The 21,892-nt window shown below is 39.5% G+C and overlaps 2 protein-coding genes across 2 annotated transcripts in view; both read left to right on the top strand.

Annotated features, from left to right (window-relative positions):
• LOC117483754 (neuropilin-1a-like) overlaps positions 1-21,892 on the top strand; it is a 101,964-nt gene that overhangs the window by 18,455 nt on the left and 61,617 nt on the right. The window contains 1 exon segment of the mRNA XM_034132103.1: positions 11,495-11,676. Within this exon segment, the coding sequence (XP_033987994.1) occupies positions 11,495-11,676 (182 nt within the window).
• On the top strand, positions 15,304-20,037 carry LOC117483755. Its single transcript, XM_034132104.1, has 6 exons — positions 15,304-15,530; positions 16,537-16,755; positions 16,851-16,992; positions 18,123-18,295; positions 18,800-19,014; positions 19,331-20,037. The coding sequence occupies exons 1-6, from the start codon at positions 15,319-15,321 to the stop codon at positions 19,582-19,584; spliced, it is 1,215 nt and encodes a 404-aa protein (XP_033987995.1). The 5' UTR covers positions 15,304-15,318; the 3' UTR covers positions 19,585-20,037.

The following is a 21,892-nucleotide window of genomic DNA, read 5'->3' as shown; positions in this document are numbered from 1 at the left end:
AAAGCTGATGAACTTGTCGAGGGTCTAACACATGTCAAAGTGCAGTGGAAGTGACACGGTGTTTATTGCTTTGCCCCTAACTCACTTTACAGAGGTGAGGGTTGAGTGTCGCTCGACAAAGGGCCTTTTTTCCTCCCAAATCTCCCAGGTACGCACGGAGAAGTTTCTCTGAACTCAGACTCAGAAACGCCCTTCTGTTTTTGTTTGAGTCTAGAGTTACTGAGACAGACTCTGGAGGTAGTAACACGTTTTATTTACAGGTTTTTACTCATTTTTATGTGTAAATAGTCAAACGAAGCAGCTATTTCTTTTTTTAAATACATATCCATAGCACAAGCTTTCTTTCTTTTGTTGCATTAATGCAGATTTACCAGATTGTAGTTTGCTAGTTGTTTGAAGTGCAATCATTGCTGTTTGACTGCACTATATCTCAATGCTTTCATTTATTTTGTAAAGCACTTTCAATTGACTTGTGTTGAAATGTGCTATATAAATAAACTTGGCTTGCCTTGGATAAACCAACAAAGAAGAGCTGTCTTAACACTTCCTGTTTGCAGCTACTTTAACATGTGATGATAGCATAACTTAAAGGTGGGGTATGTCATTTTGGAGAAACCAGCTCGAGTGCGCGAGAATTTGAAAATACACAACCGGAAAAAATCTGCCCCTTCCTTCAGACTTCCTTACAGAGCCCCTCCTCCAACACACGAACGCCCACATGACCAATGAGGGCACGAGGTAAGTTGGTGCACAGATGGAAGGCTAACAGGCAGGTAGGCCATCCAGTTATTTTAGCCGGGCCGGCTCAGATGATTGGTCGTGCTTTTTACAGTACTACGGCTTCCACAGATGATATTTTTGTATGTATTTATTGTCAAAGCACTTCATATATTCATTGCTATCGGGATGTTAAGAGCATTCCATGGAATATAACAAAAAGTGTTTCTGAAATAAATTACCTACCCCACCTTTAATATAAAAACTTGAAATTGTTGAATGGTTCATTGCAGGTTAAAAATCATGAAAATAAGTAAAACAGTGGCTCAAGAAGTCACATTATATTTAACAGATTACATTTTTCATATTGTTGTATTAATGCAGACTTGAAACCTTTATTCGACTCAGAGAATTAACCTCAAAAAGTAAACAATAAACATACATTAATACCATTTATTTGGAGGGTTTGCCAGATGTTTGCCATGCAAAGTTTGCTGTTTGACAGCTGATGCTTACGTTTTTCACAAGCAGTTGGATAAACCAACAAAGAAGAGTTGTCTTAACACTTCCTGGAGCGGCTTACCAAAGCAAAACATTCAAAAATAATATTTTTAACTGGCCAAATAACGTGACAAAAATCAAAGTGACATGTGTATAGCAGATAAATAAGATAGAAGTAATGGATTTAAAACAACATAACAAATAGCAGTTACGATGAAGATTTATGTGATGATATGATAACAGTTCAGGAGTGGAGGTTATTTAAGGGTATGGTATGTTTTTGTTTTTGTGTTTGTTTGCATGAGACACAGTAATATGTCCGTGTTTGTAGGAGAAGACAGCAGTAAGATCCCCTTATTGTCCATTAAACACACAAAGTTGCAACACTTTGAACGTCAGGGAAAGGTCCCCACTTCTCGAAAATGACTTTGACTTTCGTTCTTTTCAACTTTTCCCATAATAAACCCCATTGAAATTCAACCAAATCGCATTTCATCCTTCAAACTCCATACAAACGGTGTTCTCCTTCCCTCCTCTGTCAGATTAAGGCTTGCCTAAATGAGAACAAATGTCACCTCCTCCTCGTCTCCATTTTAATTTCCCAGCAGGATTGTGCAGCCGTGGCTTTGTGTCTGCGCGGCGGAGGTGAAGGATGAGGACATTTATACTTTGGCTGATTGGCCCAATTTATTTTTTGGGGGAACTGGAAGGAGTTTCTGTGGCTCTGTTTGTGTATGATCTCACTCGTCTTTAAAAGGATTTGCTTGAAAACATGTTTTGGAAGTGTCCTGTAGATGCTGGGTTTACCAAATTTGGTTTGGATGTGTTTGTTTGTATTGCGTTTGACAGTCATGGCCATGAAATTAAATGTGTGTGGGTGGATTGGTGGCACATGTATGATTATTTCTGAGTATAAATGTGTGTTGTGAGAGTGTTTTTTTATGTATTTGAGAAAATGGCATCTACTTTCTGCAAACAGTAATGGGTGTGTGTTTGTGTTAGTTCTTGTTTTTATGTCATTGTGGGGACCATTATTTTGTTGTTCAGAGTGAGGACTTATAAATCTATATTTTTTCAAGGGCTCTTTTTTACAGGTTAATATTTGGTTTATGGGTTGAATAGGTAGCCCAATAATTGGGTTATGGGGAAGACCCAGTGGGAGTGCAAAATTCAGGACAGAAAATCTGACTTCTTGCCCGTCTCGGAGGGAGTGACGACCCTGAAATTACATTTATATCTCACTAATTTGCAAAAAAAAGTAAAATGGAAATGTAATGGTGCCAAGGCAATCATTTTCAGTTGAATTGATTTTTAATGAACATAATCAGAACATGTTGTAAATGCATGTAAACAGTCACAAAATGTTGATACAGAACAAATGACTAAAGTGTTTACAGACAAACTATGTTTTTGCCCTTTGCAATGCAACGTTTTTGTTCTTGTTGCAGCTAAAACATGACTAAACTTTATTTATATTTGTGTACACACTCACAGCTGTTAAAGATACAGAAGGATGGTTGTCTTTGTTACATATTTCCAAACTTAATAACACACAGGAAACTAAACCTGTGTCAAAATCCAACTTTCATCAAATGTCCCCCCCTCAAAGAAGAAAAGCAGACTCTTACAAATATATCCTATACAACTTTTAAAAAGGCAGTTTAATTGCATAAAATAGAAAATGAATATCACTCAGTAGCATCCAGAGGATCTTAACACTGTGAGTGAAGGAGAGAAGTACAAAATGGTTTCTTTATATATGAGTGAGTCGTACAAATATGTATGTGTGTGAGCAGGAAACTGACTAGGAAAATGATCTGTGTAATCCAGTGTGAGTAAGACAGCGAGCAGGAGATGATGTAGATTTGTTGGTTAACACGGGGGAGGTGAGAAACCGGGAGGGATGGACTGATGGATGGATGTGTGTGTAATAGCTGGCAGGTGGTAGCGTAGTGTGCTCTCTGCTCAAACACTTGGATGCAGCACACACACACACACACACACACACACACACACACACACACACACACACACACACACACACACACACACACACACACACACACACACACACACACGCACACACGCACACACACACACACACACATGTGCCATCTGCAGCCTTCAAGCTGAGCTCAGAACGACTGGTTCGACTGAACACTAAAACACAGAAACCGCTCATGTTTTACAAAATCCCAACATCGTAGCCTACAGCTTTCCTGGGAGTGTTTGTGTGTGTGGCCTTGTATTCCTCACATTGTGGGGACATACATCTGGTTGCACACTGACATTGTGGGGACTTACCTCCCTGTTGGAGACAAATAGCTGGTCCTGAACAAGGTAAACCGTTCATTTTAAGGGTAAAGATTTGAGGTATTTTAGTAAAGGATGGGGTTAGACATGTAGTAGTTATGGTAAAAGGGAATTAATTTTATTTAGCGTAAAAAAAAAAAGGTGAGGGTGTGTCTACTTCTTTCTAAGACGACTGTGGCTGTGAAATAGTGCAATTGTTTTTTAATCAGAAAGTTGTGGGTTCAATCCCAAACAACATTTCTGTAGATCCTTGGGCAAGATACCTAACCCCACGTTGCTCTCGATGGCATGGCCAATGGTGTGTGAGTGTGTGTGATTTGTTAGCTTCCTTGGGCAGGTAACACCTTGCATGGCCGCCCCTGCCTCTGTGTGAATGAGTGAATAATGACTTGTATATGTAAAGCAGTTTGAGGAGTTGTAAAGCCTTGATAAAGAGCTATATAAATGCAGTCCATTTACTATTCATAGAGGATAAATCTAAGCACAGCATTTTACCGAACAAGGGTATTGTTTTGAATTCAAAATATGGATAAGTTCATAGCTTTTAAACGTTCATATACTAGATGGTGTTGACCCCAATGATCCTGTCCTTTAACCTTCAAGATGTCTACCCAGTAGTTTTGGAACACAAATGGATTTCATTGATTCACTGCACTTCAAAAGTCCCTGTCTGATTGTAAGTGATCCAAAGCAAGAATCTTTGATGATGTTAATGTTCGTTCACATGCTCTTTGATTCATATTAAGCTTGGCGATACCTGGATATGATTAATAAAGCTGCTTCTGGGATGTTAAGATCTTAAGAAAAATTGAATAAACACATTATTTCTGTCATCGTAACAAGTGTAAAGTGCTTCAGCATTCACTTCACAAGTGTGAAAACTATGTGCTGCTTTTTGGTGTAAAAGCTTTTATCGGTTAGCATCTTAAATAACTAATAACAGGAAACAGGAAGTAACAAGATAAAATCACACTGAAACAACTTTTGACATGTTTTTTGATTGTTTTCTTTTGGTGCAGTTCCCTTTTTCCATAAGGTAAGACAACGTGACCTTACACTGAATACATTTTATAACCTAAGACAGAACTTAAGATATTTATTCTACAAACGGTAGCTTCAGGTTTCTACGTCAGACTCTCAGAATCAATAAAAAAGAGCTTTATCTGAAGTCCACCCACATGCAATCTCTGGCAACGTTGCCTTTGCTGTCATCAACAAGTGCAACAAGTTAACACCTTACATCTATTCTAAGTAAAAGAGGAAACAACAACAAGTGGAAGTACATGAGGCCTGTAGAGAGGGGAAAGCTGGCATGTGAAAAAGACTCAATGCTTACCTCCTGGCAACATGGTTTACGGAGGAATTCAAGTTTTTGGAAGAACCTTTAAAGTCTGGAGAGGAAGTTGGAGAGCAGACAGTGTTTGTACAGACAGATCCAGATGAAAAGGGAAAGAGACGTGGAGTAAATGAACGACAGAGGGGGAAAGGTGTGACTCTGCAGAAACACTGAGTCATGCCCAACTCAGACTTTGCTTTGCAGGAGGTGAATGTAAAACTTTTTGCCTCCTTAAATGCTCCTGTGATACCTTCCAGATGTGTGTGAGGAACGCAACACAACACACACCGCGAGCATGTTAACGAGCCGGAGTGTGTGTGAGCGGAGCAGGGTGGGGGTGCTTAGACTGTAGCTCAGTAGCTCGGGAAGGAATGCAGGACTGTGTGAAAATTCCCCTTCTCCGTCTGGATATGATTTATTTAAAGAGTCGATCTTCCACATCCCCATTTATGTTAAATTTGGTAACAGTGTCCGTGCCAACTGGTCGCTGCTTCGGTCAGTTTGCTTTGCAATAACTGTTCTACTTCTAATAAGCCAATAAAGAAACAGCTTTTATGCTTACTTTTATTATTTCTTGAAGGGTTAGTAGTAGTTTCTGGTTTCAGACGTTGGGGAAACTGAAAACTACAGTATTTAACTGCTATTAAGAAAACAATCTCAATACAAGGTCCACATACTCACATGTTCTGGAGTTTTTTCGTTTTTTTTGCATCACACAGTATTCATCAACACATTTCTAGTTGTAATGGAACTGAAGCTTTCTTTGTTGATATTGAACATACACTATATCAATTCATATATTTGATAAAGGATACATATATGTAATCTTTGCCTCTCTGATAATGTTCAAAAAGCTCTTTATGTTTCTCATACTGCCTGGACTACAGCACCTCTTTTCACCCTCTGTCTGAAACCAGAGCTCAGTCTGCTCTGATTGGTTAGCTAGTTTTTGCGTGAGTTGACAGTATATTGGTGCTCTTTGGAGATATTCTAGTGAGGGGATAAAACTAATTGAAACTAAGCTCCAAATATCCCCTCCATCTCCGGTGGAATTTGCACCCCTGGGTCAAGAACATGATTAGATCTTATGTTCAAGAGGACTTTCCTCAGTAAAAACACGCTTGTTTCAAGAAATGCATGAGATACATTTAATGATTTGGCGTTTTTTTTGGTGCCCCTTAGTGGTATAACGTTTCTAAATGCACATGTTTCCCTTCCAGTTGCACCAACACTTCAAGATACAGCAATTATTTCACACATCTCTTGACCTTCTCCTTGCCCTTCCAGCTACCGGTTGCTTATTAAGCTTGACATTTCCTCCACTTGCGCTCTCCGCTCCGTGTGCGTCACACAGTTAATAGCAGAAATGTTAATATAAACATCTGCTGTCGGGGGGGGCCCCCGCATTGTTTTTGCCCTTGAGCAAGGCATTTGCCACGGACAGCTGCATTTTGGAGGACACAGTGAAGCTGGTGTGGTTAATGAGGGGATGGAGCCTGAGAGGCTTTCCTTAACTAGAGTGTGAGGAGACAGAGCCACTTCATTAAACGTCTCTGTAAACACTGCCTGCCTGAGGAGTGGCTGGAGTGACTGAGTGAGTGAGTGTAGCCATCTGCATGCACACACACACACACGCACACGCACACGCACACGCACACGCACACGCACACGCACACGCACACACACACACACACCCACTGTGTAAGACATGGCGGGGAGGGAGGGTTTTGACGCTATGAATAAAAATGCCATCACCTACACATCACTAAGTCTTTACAAATGAGCATTTAAGTCAATTTCTCACCGGGCAATGTAAAGCTTTCTGCGAACACACGGAGAAAAGAAGTGTGAGATGAAGATAGGAAAAACAGATTTTTACACCTGCAGCTCAAATATCTAGATTTACACATCAGAACGTTGTTGATGCCCTGAGCTGTCAGCGCTGTGTAAACACTGCACGTCCACATGGGGGAATGTAACCAGCCTTTTGCAATTCTTCATGTTTTGTTTCTGTTGTTTGGATAATATAGCTGTGGCAGCTATATTGCAGTTTATACCAGGATGTTTAGACACTCAAAGGGACGGTGAATGTGATGTTCCTAAATATTTGATGGCTGCGGCTCTGAATTGTTATTGATTGATGCAGTTATAATCGTTGTGTGTTTGCAACTTCTGCTGTTTGCTTGAGTGAGATCCGGCTGTATCGATCAGGTTTTTTTTTTAGTAAATCCAGCTCTCTTGCTGGTTTCTAGAGAAAGTAATGTTGCTTACTATTTGATTTGTAACACCTAGGGATGTCTTTGTGGTCTTGAGTCAAAAACAGTCAACAATCATCCATTACCAATATAAGTTGTTTCCACTATCACTATAATGCTCCAGATGGAACAACGTAGGCCAGACGGTGCCAATCACACATTGTGAAAGATATACAGTTTTGTGAGGTTTCACTAACACTTATGTTACAGTATGTTAAGATGCCAAAACTATGTGGTTCAATTAAGTAAAAAGATCATGGTTTTGGTTCAAATAAGTAGGTGTAGCAGGCTAACCCATATCTATGAGGATGATAATGGCCATTTAATGGGCTGTTTGATTCATTTGAAGCAGGTGAATAACTAATGTGTTATGCATGGCACTCTTTATTTAATCAGGTTGATATTGAAAGTCTGTTGTCAAGGGAGACAAAACATCTAAATCTAAAAAAGACTTAATCAAACGTATATTTTGGGGGAATTCTTCCAGATAATTGTGTTGTGATACTTTTCTACATCTGCTCAAGAAGAACTCATTTAGAATCATCAATTTACGAAATGTAAATAGTCAGACAGATATTTGTTCTCGTGATTTCCTGTCTGCTGTCAACCTGTTATCCATGTGTCCATCACTTACAAAGGTAGACACCAGTAAATCAAGATGTCTTTGACAGATTCCAGGGAGAAAAACACATTTCCCACGTCAAACTCATGAAGAGGCTCTTTGAAAAACTGGCACCTAACAAGCTTTTCTGTCTTCTGCTCGCTAATGCTGTGAGACGTGAGGAAAATCTTCAGTCAACAGCTGAATTCCTGCAGTCTGAGACACGCTGAGAACGTTTCTCACCGTGTCAGAAAATTACAGGTGTTTTCTTCTTCTCTTGTTCAGCTGTAGGAAAAGTGTTTAACTCGGCACGGTTATTTGTCTGGCTGTGTCAGGAGGCCTCTTTTTCTGGAGGGAAGGGTCTCATTAGACATGCATTCCTCACATTCCTACCTGAGAGCTTTTACTGCTGATCAGCAAGACGCCGCGCTGGAGGAATATGTTGATACTCTACCCTGCTAACTTAGAAGAAAACCTTCTGTTTTCTTGTCAGACAGGTTAAAGGTCAGTTTAAACACAGAGACCCCAAAGCTGGTATGGATTTTCTGTCTTCTGCATGGACACCAGAAGCTAATATGGGCGCTCAGTTCAGGTTCTGCGTTATTTTACTTTACCCTCTTCAGTTTTCGATACCTACGAGGCTAAGTTGTTTCCACAGCTGGCTGCAAGAGGAAGAAGCTTGTTATATCACACATAATATGCTTTATTTGCACTAGGAAAATAGTCTTAAAGTGCTTCTGAGGCAGTATGGCAATAATAAAAGATGAAGGTGTGAGCAAAATGAGGGTTAGAACATTTGATATATGCCGACTAAACACCGAAAACCAGCCATTTAAAGACTTTAATGTTATGCTGATTTTGTGGGAGAGTAACTACACAGGGATTTTAGCCTTTACAGATAATTTACATGCACAGAAACCTATGTAACACAGCATGATAGGGCCCCTTTAAGATAGTTTTAGATGTGACGATGTTGGATGTTCCACATAGAGTAACATGTTCCACTCTGAGGGTCAATCTGTGTGTCACTCAGGTTTGATGGTCAGCACAGATTATCTGTTCAATCTTCAGTGTGATCTGGTGCTTCCTAGCGATATCAAACATGTCTCATATGTGTGACCTGGTACGCAAAGTCCTGAACAAACTCTGTACTGTGAAGGGTTAACAGAAAAGCAACACGTAAACAAATAAGTCGTTGAATGGAGAGAGCTAGACAACAGTGAGAACTAAGCAAACAATGAGATGTGTGAAATGTGTCAGTCACCGTTTTACAAGTTGTTTTCAGTTATATACATCATATTTTACTTTTTGTACAAACTAGAGGCCAAGTTTCCACATGTTTTGCAAGACAAATTTCAAGGTTGTAACAAAGATACAAAGATATGAAAGACCAAATGTATGAATTGATTGACAAAACGGTCTAATTTTAGGCTCCATTTGGTTCCTTATCTATAGTTCAACTGTGTTTTCAAGGCTACGAATAAAGATTGAATCTCATCAAATGTTAAAATATCAAAGGAAACATCACTCTCTGCTTCACAGCTCATAGATATACTGTATGTAACCTGTGCACAAGTAGGTGTTGCAAGGTAACACGTTTGGAAACCATTGATTCATATGAAGTCTTAAGAGACGATCTGCAACTCAGCTGTTTGCTCAGGCCCGGTCATGTTTCTAGGAACAGTCTGGCCGCTGTATAACCTCCATTCAGTCATGGATTTTCCTTAAATCTCAGCATGTGAGTCCTTGACAGTCTTTGATTCAATCAGTTGAGCAGCAGAGAGCTGGAGATGTTTACCAAGAAACACACATCCAATACTTATGAAGACATAAACACACACTTCCAAGTCAGTTGCACACTTAAAAATGCACTCAGACGTATGTGAACACAAACTCATCAAGTATGCACGCACATAAGTAGCAAACACCATGCACTTTGATACAGAATAGTGAGCACACACACACTTGAGATGTGGGATCCTCACAGCCTCTCTGCGCTCAATACTGCCATCTTCATATTTCTGTTAACGCTGCCTCGTTATCTCTCCTTTTCTCACTCCTGGAAAGAGCAGCGTCTTTCAGATATCTGTGATTCTTTTCTTATTTCCCCACTTATTGTTGAGACAGAGCTTTGTTATTGGAGCAACAGGTCAATACTTCATTCAAGACTCAAAGATTCAAAGGCTTTATTGTCATATTTACAATAGCTAGAGCATAGCTTTGGCAATGCAACACACAATAACCTTAAGACATAATGAGACATACTGTAGTGCAAGAGAAGGGTCACAAAAAAAAGTCAACAATATTGACGTCAAATAGCATAGAATAACAGAATGTAAAATCATATACTGCACAAGGGGAATAACATGATGCTTATAAGATGTAAGCCAGTGGATTCATTGAGAAATATGTGCTCATTTGTGTGAAAATGACGTATTATCTCTGAATGTGCATGCGTTTTGAAGACAAACACAGTTACACTCGCCTGTTTCTTACACTCTGATCTTGATCTGTGAGATTAAATGGACCTTACGCCACGCTACCCGACATCTGTGACTATAAATATTGATTTTTTTTACCATGCAGAGGAAGCTAGATGAGCAGATGTTGCCGTTCTCCCATCATACATTAAATAATTCACCATACAGCTGCTGCATCTGACCATCTCTCTTCACCGTTAAATGCCCGATTTTACTGCTGCGTCATGAGAGATGAGAGATGTCCAGTCAACAGAGATGATACAGGAATGACTGGTTTTGTAATTATCATCATTATTATTGATGCACCTACAAAGTGCAGCTGCTGTATTTAAACAATTTGCTTCAATGTGAAATGCTCAGATTTGCTCAGCCCTGATTATTTCGGGGACATCGACTATCAGAGCGAGAAGACAAAACATTGCAACGCCTCAAATTAGTCGAAAAGAGGAAGTCACTGTCCAAAACATGTCGAGAAAAACACATCTGATCACTTTAGTTGTGGATTCAAAGTTTGGGTGTGTCTTTTTTAAGCTTCACTAGCAGTTTGTTACAAATTGTGTGAAGGTAACGTTCAAGAATAAATACAAGTAGTTGTTGTAAAATCTCTCTCTGCATATACCGTTTTTAATTAGCTTTTTTTAAAACAAGATAACACTTACAAGTCAAAGTGCTTCCATAAAGTTCAGGGATTAAAGTATTAGCTTTGTTGTATCTTAAACTTCCCATAATGCATCTTGATAGTGTCTTTTAATAGGCTCTCCATGCCTTCCCAACTTCCCATAATGCATTTTGATAGTATCTTTTAATAGGCTCTCCATGCCTCCAATTTGTAGCACCAACTTTCCTGTTAAACATTTGCAGTAAATCGACTTTCTCGTGTAAAGTCAGTGGAATGTCTCTATATAACGTGCGCAGATTGAACGGATAAATTAGACACACTAATTACTCATGCATGTGCTTCACAGCTGGGTGCAAAAACACACATGAGGAACAAACACTGGTGCCAAATGATCCACTGGGGCTCACTAATGTTTGCAAATTATGAGCTGAATGAAATCAAATCTGAGGTCACAGGCTCCTCCAACAGTGCAACACAATACAACGGATACAATAGTGCAAGAAGAGTCTATATACAAGTAATTGGAATATGATATATTAGATAAATAGTTGCAAACAGATGAATGTCATGGATGTTCTTTCAAAAGTTCAGGTGTTGAACAGTCTTGTTCAACACCTGTGTTTATGTTTGATTGCAGCACTCTTAACTTATATCTCCTCTTCTCTCCCTCAGGTATGACTTTGTGGAGGTCTACAACGGCGGGGACGAGCTTTCCCCCATGTTGGGAAAGTTTTGCGGGAAGATTGCTCCGTCTCCGATCATCTCCAGCGGCAGCCAGCTGCTCATCAAGTTCGTCTCCGACTACGAGACGCACGGAGCGGGATTCTCCGTTCGCTACGAGGTCTTCAAGACAGGTAGGGTTAGGGTTTCATAACGTAAACTGCTGATTATTGCCTCGCTGCAGCTGCACTTGCTCTGCAGTTTTTTGAACACTCCGCTAGATGTGATGAATCGCCTCATGGAAAGCAGCCAATTTAAATTCAATTGTAGTTTAGCCAGGGCTCCACAGGTTCGTTCTGCAGCGTTCTGATCGATGGCATGCATCACCCTGCGAGGCAGGCGTGCTGCTAAAGAGCAACAGGGGATGATAACTAACACATTTTTGGTATTTCTTATCAATCCAGTGTCATATCTAATAATAATAATAGTAATAATTAAAATATTAGACACCTAAAGACACCTTATAATCCATAGAACAAATACTCTTCAGGTAAAACAGAAAAAAGGAATTGTTTAAAAAAACGAAAATACAAAAGCTTGGTTTTTTTAAAGGTTTTGGCACCATAAAAGTTCACTTATCACTTAAAAAGTTGTCTGACATCGATGCTGTCAACAAACCCCACAGGTTAGTCACATTTATTTTGTAAAGAGCGAAGGCAAATTATATGAACATGTAAAATTATTCATGCTTATGTGAAAAAATATTGTGGTTTTAACCAAGTAATATGACAAAAAAAAGCATGTTATGAAATGTAATCACACAGTCTATGAACATCCTAACTATCCTCTATGTATATTGCACACAACAAAGCATCTATTTCCTCATGTTTATTTATCAAAAGAGCATCTTAAAATAGCCTTTGTGGGAATGTAGTGTTCTCTGAGGTTGTCCAAACAGCCTGAGCTCGGGTACACTGACCTCTAATCCTGCAATCAGATAAACTCAAAGACCCAGAATGCCGCAGAAGGAACATTGAGTCCCAGCGGAGGGCAGGATGTGAGCAGGATAGACGGACATAAACATGGGAAGGAACCTTGCTCCCGTGTCCTACATTTTGTATTTGCTCTTCTCTCTCGGGTCCACTTGATTGTCTGCCAAACAGGCAACCCCCTGGGGCCACTTCAGTTCCCACCAATGGGGACCGGAGATAAATCAGATAAAAAGGGGACATGCGATTACGTGAGACTCTTCTCCTTTTTATTGTTTGCACCCCTGAGAGCAATAACTATTCTCAGAATCACTGGATCCAGGAATAACTCTCCCCACATGGACTTGTGTTGAAAGATGAAAAATTGATACCCGAGTGCTTTTGTTGTATTTTTAAATGATGAGTAAGGCGGTAATATGAACCTTACTCACACGAGAGCTGCTCATAAGACTACAAAGAATGGCTTTTCTTCTACAAAAACAACTTTCAAATGTAATTTCAGGGTGAAAAGTGGAGCTGTGAGTGACAAGATGTTATTAGAAAGTGAGTGTAATACATCTTTGAAAGTAGGTCGCAGCCTGAACATTTTCCCGGTGGGATTTTTAAAGATATAGCTTCCACATGTGATGATGATAGAGGTTTGATATCTGATATAATGATCACATTGGGTTCGTTCATCGTATAGAGGGGGTCACAATGCCATTTACTTTCAGAAAATGACCAACGTTATATATTTTCTTAATGAAATAGACAGCTCTGATGGTGGTAAAAGTTTGATAGAAAGATCATCCATTTTGATATGTCAATGGGTCAGTTCCTTCATTTCCTCTAGTGGTAAATCAAGAATATCAAGAATATATCAACAAATGAAAACAAGGCGTGCCAAGTCAAGCATATGGAAATGCACCATTGGTTTGGAAAAACATAATCATGGCTTCAATTTTGTTTTTAAAAATACTTGATATTTAAGATGGGAATGAAGTGGGGGAATTGAGACTGACATTGAGTTTTGACCTCCTTTTAACAATTGGCTTAACTCAACTTGATTTGCCTTAAGAAGAAAAGGACTTGGGTCTTGCCAGACACTTGGACCAAATGACTAAATTCACATGTCGGGTGTGTGTGTGTGTGTGTGTGTGTGTGTGTGTGTGTGTGTGTGTGTGTGTGTGTGTGTGTGTGTGTGTGTGTGTGTGTGTGTGTGTGTGTGTGTGTGTGTGTGTGTGTGTGTGTGTGTGTGTGTGTGTGTGTGTGTGTGTGTGTGTGTGTGTGTGTGTGTGTGTGTGTGTGTGTGTGTGTGTGTGTGTGTACGCTGCTTCTGTCCCTTCTCGTGTTTATCAGAGAAACAGGCCGACTGTCTTCCTGTTGTTGTTGAGCACGTCCTGCTGCTGTCTGCTCTTCCCCGACTACTGTTGCTAAGAACTCCTGTGTGTGTGTGTGTGTTTGTTTTGTGCTGTGTCTTTTTTCAGGTTTATTGGCTGGCTTTATTGTGTTGCTACCTCTCTGTATGTATGTGTGTGTGAATGTGCGTAATCATGTCTTTTGTTTATCTTTGTCTGCTATTTCCCTTTACTCTGTCTCTCTGTTTTGAAAATTATTCGTCTACATCTGGCTTAATTTGTTCTTGTGTGTGTGTGTGTGTGTGTGTGTGTGTGTGTGTGTGTGTGTGTGTGTGTGCGCGTGTGTGTGTGTGTGTGTGTGTGTGTGTGTGTGTGTGTGTGTGTGTCCATGCATGTGTTTGTGTATGTGTGTAATCATGTGTGTGTAGCAGACAGGTGCGTGGGACCCCAGGCTCATTTAGCTAATGGTCTGTTTGTCCTTGGAGGCAACAGGGTGACCCGCAGATGAGATGGATGCTCTGGCACAGAAGAGGGGTTTCGAAACTAGGACAGCGTGTGTGTTTGTGTAAGGAGTGTGTGTGTGTGTGTGTGTGTGTCTCTCTATGTGTGTGTGTGTGTGTTGGCCTCAATATGGGTCCTCTACCCTCTAACAAGTTAAAAACAGCACTTGTACTCGCTCAGGTAATCCCCCTGCCTTCCTCCTCGCCACATTTAAAATCCATTAAAGGCAGAGCAGCATGTTGAAGAGCTGCTGCTCTGTATGAGAGGCCGTCTAGCTCACAACTCATACTTGGTCTTACAAACAATATCAGAATCTCTCATGTACACCACCAGACTCTTTCACACACAGTATCATACCGTCTTTAACGTACTGTCATTCCTTCCTTCATTTACTATCATACTATCATACATAAATAACTATTCTCTCTCACACACAAAAACAAAATCTCTTAAACGCACCATCATACTCTCGTACACACACCACTATTGTCTTTCACATACAACTATAATCTAATAGAACATTATAATAGTGTATGTGAAAGAGGATAGTAGTATGTGTGTAATCGGTAAACAATGTATGTAAGACAGAATAATAACCTATGTAAGAGGGAATAGTATTTCATGTTAATAACAATAGTTGTCTATGTAAAACGGAATAGCAGTGAATGAAAGGCCGAATAATAGCTTATATAAGAGGTAATAATAGTTCATGTGAATGACTATATAGGTATGTGTATAAACAGAATGATAGGGTGTGTGCATAAGAATAGTTATGTGTGTGAGAGAGTATGATTGTAAAGGAAGTGAGTATGATTGAAAAGGAAGTTGGACTAAATTCTCAGTTCCTGATTGGCTCTACGTTTTTTGTTTGACGGACACCGCCCACCCCCACATAGCGCCATTGTGAGATGAGAAAATGGTGGAAAGGGAGCGACTTAATGAAGCCATAGGCCTCTTAACTAATATTTTAGATAGGCCTTATCCAAATGTTGTCACATCGCTGTCAGGAATGATGGATCAAAGGCGACAGTCGACGTCGTCCACAGTAGGCAATTCTAGTGTGAGCGTTGACGAGGAATTGCAGCGGGCCTTCAGACGTGGATCAGGTGCATCAGGGAGTGGCGGTGGAGCCTCATTAGGCGCCAACCTGAACCAAGTGCTGCAACCCCGATATCAAACTCAGCAGTATTTTGGGGGATGGACTTCAAAGTCAAGGAAGAGGTACGTTTATTTTTTAAATGTCAACCGTGGTCATTTTAATATGTATGTTGTTGATTGAAGCCGTTTCTTACTGCTTGAAGCTAACGCTTTATTAACCTACTATAGCGGGGCAGTCAAATGTTAGAAACGAGACTAATCACAGGGTTCCCGCGGGGTCTTAAAAAGCTTTACATTTAATAATCAGAATTTAAGCCCTTAAATATGATTTTAAAAATCAAGAAAGGTCTTCAATATGATTTAATAGGTCTTTAAACGGATTTGGAAGGTACTTCTGTGTTGCAGTTCCCCCCCCAAATTATTTATATGGAAATAAATCAACATGGAACCAATAACTTGCTGCAATAACTTTGCATCCCCTGGCCCCTTATTGGAGAACACCCAGCTAGTAACTAGCAACCAAGCGTTAGCTAGCGTCAGTTCAGAGCCGGAGGTATCTTCACATCTTTTTACGAACATTATGGGGAAGTGTAAGTTTAACCGAATATGGTTGGAGAAAGGGGCATTTAGTGCTTGGTTGAAACTAGTGAAGGGGAACGTGTTAGAAGCCCGCTGCACCCTATGCTAGTGTGTAAAGGCTTTTGGAATCACACACGCAGTCAGCGAAACATAAGACCCAGGTAAGGAATAAACAACAAACGCCTGCCATGTCCTCTGTGTTCGCCAATGCGTCGCGAGCATCACGCGTGTCCAGTGTAATGTTACCCAGTAATTCAGCTCCCGCAACAACATCGGGGATAACCTTGGGTACAGTACAGTACAATACAGTTTTTACTTAATTGTTACAGATTTAATTTAATTTTCAGTTTCTCAGTTCTCTTTTAGTATTTTGTTTAATCTAATATTGCAAGTGTTTTTATTGGGGGGGGGGGGGGGGGGGTTGTTGTTTTTGTTGTTTAGTTTGCATGTATATTGCTACTGGATGTCAACATTTCCCTCAGGATCTACAGTGTATCTATCTATTCTATCTAATCTATCTATCTAACAATAATGATGCTTTCTTTTTTAGGACCACTGGCACTGTCCAAAATCACCCCACCTTCACCAAGGATGTAATTCTGTTACCTCATCCAGAATGGGATGCAGTTTGTAAGCACAAAACAAAGAGAAGGCTTCATCAAAAAGGCTTTATTTTAAATGCCTTCGAGATGAAGAAAATCTGGGACTGCAGGACAGTCATTGCTGAGCTAAGGGAAGCATTCAAGGACAACATTCCAGAGGGAGTCAGGTATTGTCTGAATATTTAGGCTATGTCTGGTATTGTTCATGAGTTGATTGCTTCAGAATAATTTTATGTATTTGTATTTTGCTCTTTTTTTTCAGTATTGAACTTTTGATGCCATGTGGAAACAAACTTGTTTCACCAAAGCTGCGTGAGGGACAGGAACTGAATGGCTTTCTAATTCACAAAGTGTTTAAGTCAAAGGCAGTGTACATCAGGCCATCAAGCATGCTTCAAAATACGGTAACCAATTTCAAACGATATGAAGCGATACTTATTTTTTTGTAATTTGTTTGTAGCACAGAGGTTTCTTGTTTTCCCAATTAACTTAACCCCTTATATTATGTTTTTTAATTATTTGTTCACATTTTTGTTTGTATGTTTTGTTTTAGTTGGACAGCTCAGATTCATTCACCTTTATGAAAAGGTTAAAAAGGTAAATGCATTGTAAATATATTGGAATATGCAAATCTTGACTATATTTTCATTCGATATGAATGCCACAGCTTGACCACAAAAATGTAAATAATAATAGAAACAATATTTGTTTACTGAAGCAATTTATTTGGTCACTTATATAGTTTAGTAAATAAGTTAAAAAGGATGCCATGATGTCAAAATACATTTTCCTCAGTAATCTTGGGTGTCTAACATAAATGGATATAGCACTGAGTTATAATCAGCCAGTCAAATGTGTTCAGAATTTAAACCACTATTTTTTAGCGAAGCAGATATGTCACACAGACCCTGTCTGCCTCAAAATCCCCTGCAAATGCTATAGGCTCATTGGTCGTAACTGTGCCATTCTAGCTCATCTCAAAGTCTGCAATTGGCTGCGGAATATTTACGTTACTTTTGTTATAATTTTTCAGCATTATGCTGCAATCTTTATGTAAATCCACGTTAGCAGTACAAGATGTACTTAATAAGAGGATTTCTGATATTAACAATTTAATTTCTTTTGATGTCTTCCATATCTTACACCAGTCTAAACTCCTGAAAGAAATAATTGGTCTGCCTTCTATATACATGATTTTAAACTATTACTAAACTATTTTTAATGAAAAGTACAGGTTTAGGTTCATTGTGTCACCAACAGAAAATATTTACTGCTCTGGTAAAACAGCAAGATATTTGTGGTGATATATCTGATTTCTTAGATTCATGCCTCTTTTGTAGTATTTGCTGTTGATAACAACTTAATCCGCAGTAAAGGCGCTTCTTCTGCCGTTGCAGTGGAGTCGAGCCAACCCTAAGCTGTTTGACTTGACCCATGCTTTGTGGTTCCTCCCCCGACTGCACTCGGCTACACTTGTCTACTTTCGATGCAAGCAGCAGCTCATCTCAAACTTTCTTTTTTGTTTTGTTTGTAGGTGTCAGAATGTTCTTCTTTGAATGACCTCTTACACACCACAGAACCACTCCAAGATTTTCTTGCAAATGCAGGGTGTCTCAGGCCTTTGAAATCCATAGAAGACAGAGACCTGTTGGTCCAAGACATTACCATGTTCCAGGTGGTCCACAGAGTTGCAGGAGCATTTGAAAGGTTTGTGCAACACTATTGCCTATAAACCAAATTAGTGATATAATTTAGGTGCTAACAAAAAAGCTAAAGCTGACTATATTTTAAAACCTTTTTTTCAAACAAAGATACAAGAATAAAATGTTTGAACGTGTATATTTTTATTGAAAAGAGATTGTTCCTTATAAAATAGGGCTGTGTAAGAATAAAATAAACACAATCAAATCAGTTCATGTGGTCAGAAACATATTACTCCCTGTAAATGAAGCTCTGAAGTATGTCTTTTTGAACAAATTACATTAATTAATTTTCCCAATTGTTTGGCAAGTCTGAGCATATTAATTAAAGATTGTCACAAACATCAAACTTTGTTTTTGCCCTCTTAGATTTCATACTGATCTCTGATGGAAATTTTTTATTTTCGAGCTATTTTTCTGCAATGGTGATGGAATATATCTCTTTAGTTCTTTACTATTAGCACAATTGTTCACACAAATTCTTCTCTTGACCCTCATTTGTATACTGTAGATTTAAGGAGGGGCTAAAGGTCCTTGGCGTTCTAGATGCAATTCAAATGCATCCAGAAAGTTTCCGGCCTTTGATGTGCCACGAACCATCGGCTCTCACTGCTGACGTAATGGACCATCTATTCCATATCCTGCTGTCTGAAGTGGGAAGCAACAAAAGAAGGACAGAGGAAGTTGTGGTTCCCTTTTGGAGGGATTACCTGCAGGATGTGGAAGGTTAATACTGCTGCTAGATGTAGTACTGTCTCCAATGATGTTGATCACTTAGTGTGCAAAGACTTGCTACAACATTACATACTAATGCCACATTGACATTACTCTTTTCATTGTCTGCCTTTTTCCTTAATCTTGCTTTGATTCTATTTCCTTTTTCTTCCTTTCTTTCTGTCTTAAAATATCCTCTTACTTGTCACATGTTTGGTTTCTTTGTCTTTCATTCTTTACTAATAGATTTTTTTCTGTATGGTATTTTGTACTTGCTGGTATGGTTTAAAATTGTAATTATTGTTTTGCTTGCTTTACTGTGTTTTAGATCAAGAGGGACCACCAAAGTTAGGGAAAATCCTTGCCTTTGCAACAGGTGCAAGTGTCATCCCTCCAGTTGGCTTCTCTCCTCAGCCATCAATTGATTTCCTGCATGGGCATCCCTCCAGCCCCAAACAGCGTCTGCCCATGGCGAACACTTGCATAAACTGCCTGAAGTTGCCGCTGCTTGAGACTTATGATGATTTTAAAGAGTGCATGGACTTTGCACTAGGTAACACACAGGGTTTTGGAAGAGAGTAATGGGAACATTATGTTCGTTCCATCTACCTCGTTCAGGAGGTTTCAGCCAGGTTCTTGAAGCAATGTGAACAACAATTTTTGTTTTTAATTTTAGCGAAGTGCAAAAAAACATTATTCTTTAAAAGTCACTTTTATTATTTATCAACCATTGTATATTGCTTTATTAGTGCTGACTGAGTAACTGGGCACATCATTAAGGTATTATGGCCCAGTGGTGCAACAAATCACATAAATATATAACTTACTTTCAGTCTGTTTAAAAAAAACAAACAGTGCTTGTTTTGTTACTTTAAGTGTGAACCATTTCCAGTGTTTACTGTTCATTAAGAACATTCACCAGAACTAAAAAAAATGATATGCCGTGATTACCATCATCACTCAAAGGGTCAAATAGTTCTTCAATTCTGTTCATCATGGTTTGATTAACATTAAAGTCATTTACCGGAACCACAATGTTGTTGTCTGTCACTAATGGTAAGGGGATGTGTTCATTGACTCCAACTGTCTCATTTCCTTCAAAAATGTCATCAATTGCCAAGTTTCCAGCTCCAGCACTGTTTAGAACTCCTCTCTGCCACAGTTGGAGAGGAGTTTGTCCACCCATTGTAGATAATCCATGGTGGTTCCACTGATTTTGGAATTCAGCAGCTGACCTTTGAACTCTTGGCAGGTAGATGTAGTGAAGACAAAACAAATGGAGGTCATTCGTAGAATCCAATATGCCCTCATTTTCCATGAAGGTAAAAAGGTTACTAAAGTGGAACGAGACAACTCTGTTAAGCTCTGCCCACAGCCGTTCTATCCTCTGGTTATGGACACTGCGTCCCATAATGACACTGCCTCTGTTTAATCCCCTTCTCTCTAGCATATACCTGGCAACCCCTGTGTTTTCCATGCCATGGTCACAGCGTACTCTTGAGGGAAGGCCAAAGTTGTGTACACCAGTACAAAACAATCCCAGAACACTTGATGCCCTGTTGTTATTGAGGCATTGCAAATAAATGATGGTGCGACTAAAGCCGTCAACACATCCATGAAACACCATCCGCCATCTCACCAGTTTATGGTTTCCGTCTATATGCCTGTAGGGAGAAAAAACTTCAATATTTACACAAATAAAATTGCAACCATGATGAATATTGTTAATACAGAACCAGAATGTCCATCACATGGTTGCCCTTCTAGAAGTCAGGACTAGTCCTTCCAAATTACAACACCTTTTTTATTTCACAGCATGAACTCAGTTTGTGTTGTTTAAGACAAAAGCACATGATAAAGGACATCCTTTATTGACTATATAAGTATTTATATTTTTAACGTAAAATAAAGTTCCAGTGGAGGAAGACTAGCAAAAAATAATAAGTGTATTTTAAAGTTTTACTTGCATTTTAGGCCTACTTGCAATAATGTCATGTGTTACTTTCTACCACTAGCAATATCTACTATATTACTTGTGCATTCATGGCACATAACTTAATTTAATGTCATGCAATACTCACCATAATTGATTGGGAGTTTGAACATTGTAAACTCTTCGACGAATTGCACGGCGGCGGCGAAAAGCCCGTCCAACCGGGTCAAGTTGTTGCAGGCAGCGTCTCACACGCCAACGTTGTATTCTGATGTGCCGTGAACGAAGACTCCCTAAAACATACCTTTCCCCTGCATTAGGGGTAGTTTGAAGGATCTCGCGAACAGTGTTTGCCAGAACCTCATCAGACATTCCTGCATAGGTCAGTGGTCTAATTTCAAGCCGCTGTCTGTGTCTGTACAGTGTGCTCCTGTTGATTCCTAAGCAGACTGCAGTTCTTTGCCAACTCATTCCAAGTGATAAACAGTGCATAATTTGCTCACGTTGTATATTGTACTGAGGGGGACCAGGATGGCCAGTTCTTGTTGTTGGAGGTACCCTTGAGTTAAGGCTAGTAATTTGTCTTTCATGCAATGATCTTGAGCTTTCATATGTGTTGGTAATTACACAAATACATACATACAGGGCCGCAAGGACGACTGAAGTTTCTTGACTATCAGTCCCTGCAAACTCCTGGCTAATTGATAGAAAAGTAAAAAATGTCCGTTGGTATCCAGGAAGTTCACTGAATAATCTGTCCAAAACCATGCTGTCAGGTCCCATGCTGTCACTTTCCCTCATAATGTTCTGAGCACACCGCACCGTTAGAGTGAAAAAAGTAGTAATGTCTTCCTCATTAACCTCCACGAAAATAAACTGTCCCTGAAGAAGAAGGTACATAAAAAGAAATATCATGGCTTTCTTCATACTGTTCAGACCTATAAAACAATCTTAAAA

Source organism: Trematomus bernacchii, unplaced genomic scaffold (assembly GCF_902827165.1).
Source record: "Trematomus bernacchii unplaced genomic scaffold, fTreBer1.1, whole genome shotgun sequence".
Lineage (NCBI taxonomy): Eukaryota > Metazoa > Chordata > Actinopteri > Perciformes > Nototheniidae > Trematomus > Trematomus bernacchii.
The sequence above is the reverse complement of the archived record's forward strand: the minus strand, read 5'-3'. Positions and strand labels throughout refer to the sequence as shown.

Excerpts from the sequence above, each read along its gene's own strand:
- LOC117483755 (XM_034132104.1), top strand. The coding sequence starts at position 15,319 with ATGATGGATCAAAGGCGACAGTCGACGTCGTCCACAGTAGGCAATTCT. Across the intron at positions 18,296-18,799 it reads GTTGCAGGAGCATTTGAAAG|ATTTAAGGAGGGGCTAAAGG; the intron begins GTTTGTGCAACA and ends TGTATACTGTAG. Across the intron at positions 19,015-19,330 it reads TTACCTGCAGGATGTGGAAG|ATCAAGAGGGACCACCAAAG; the intron begins GTTAATACTGCT and ends ACTGTGTTTTAG.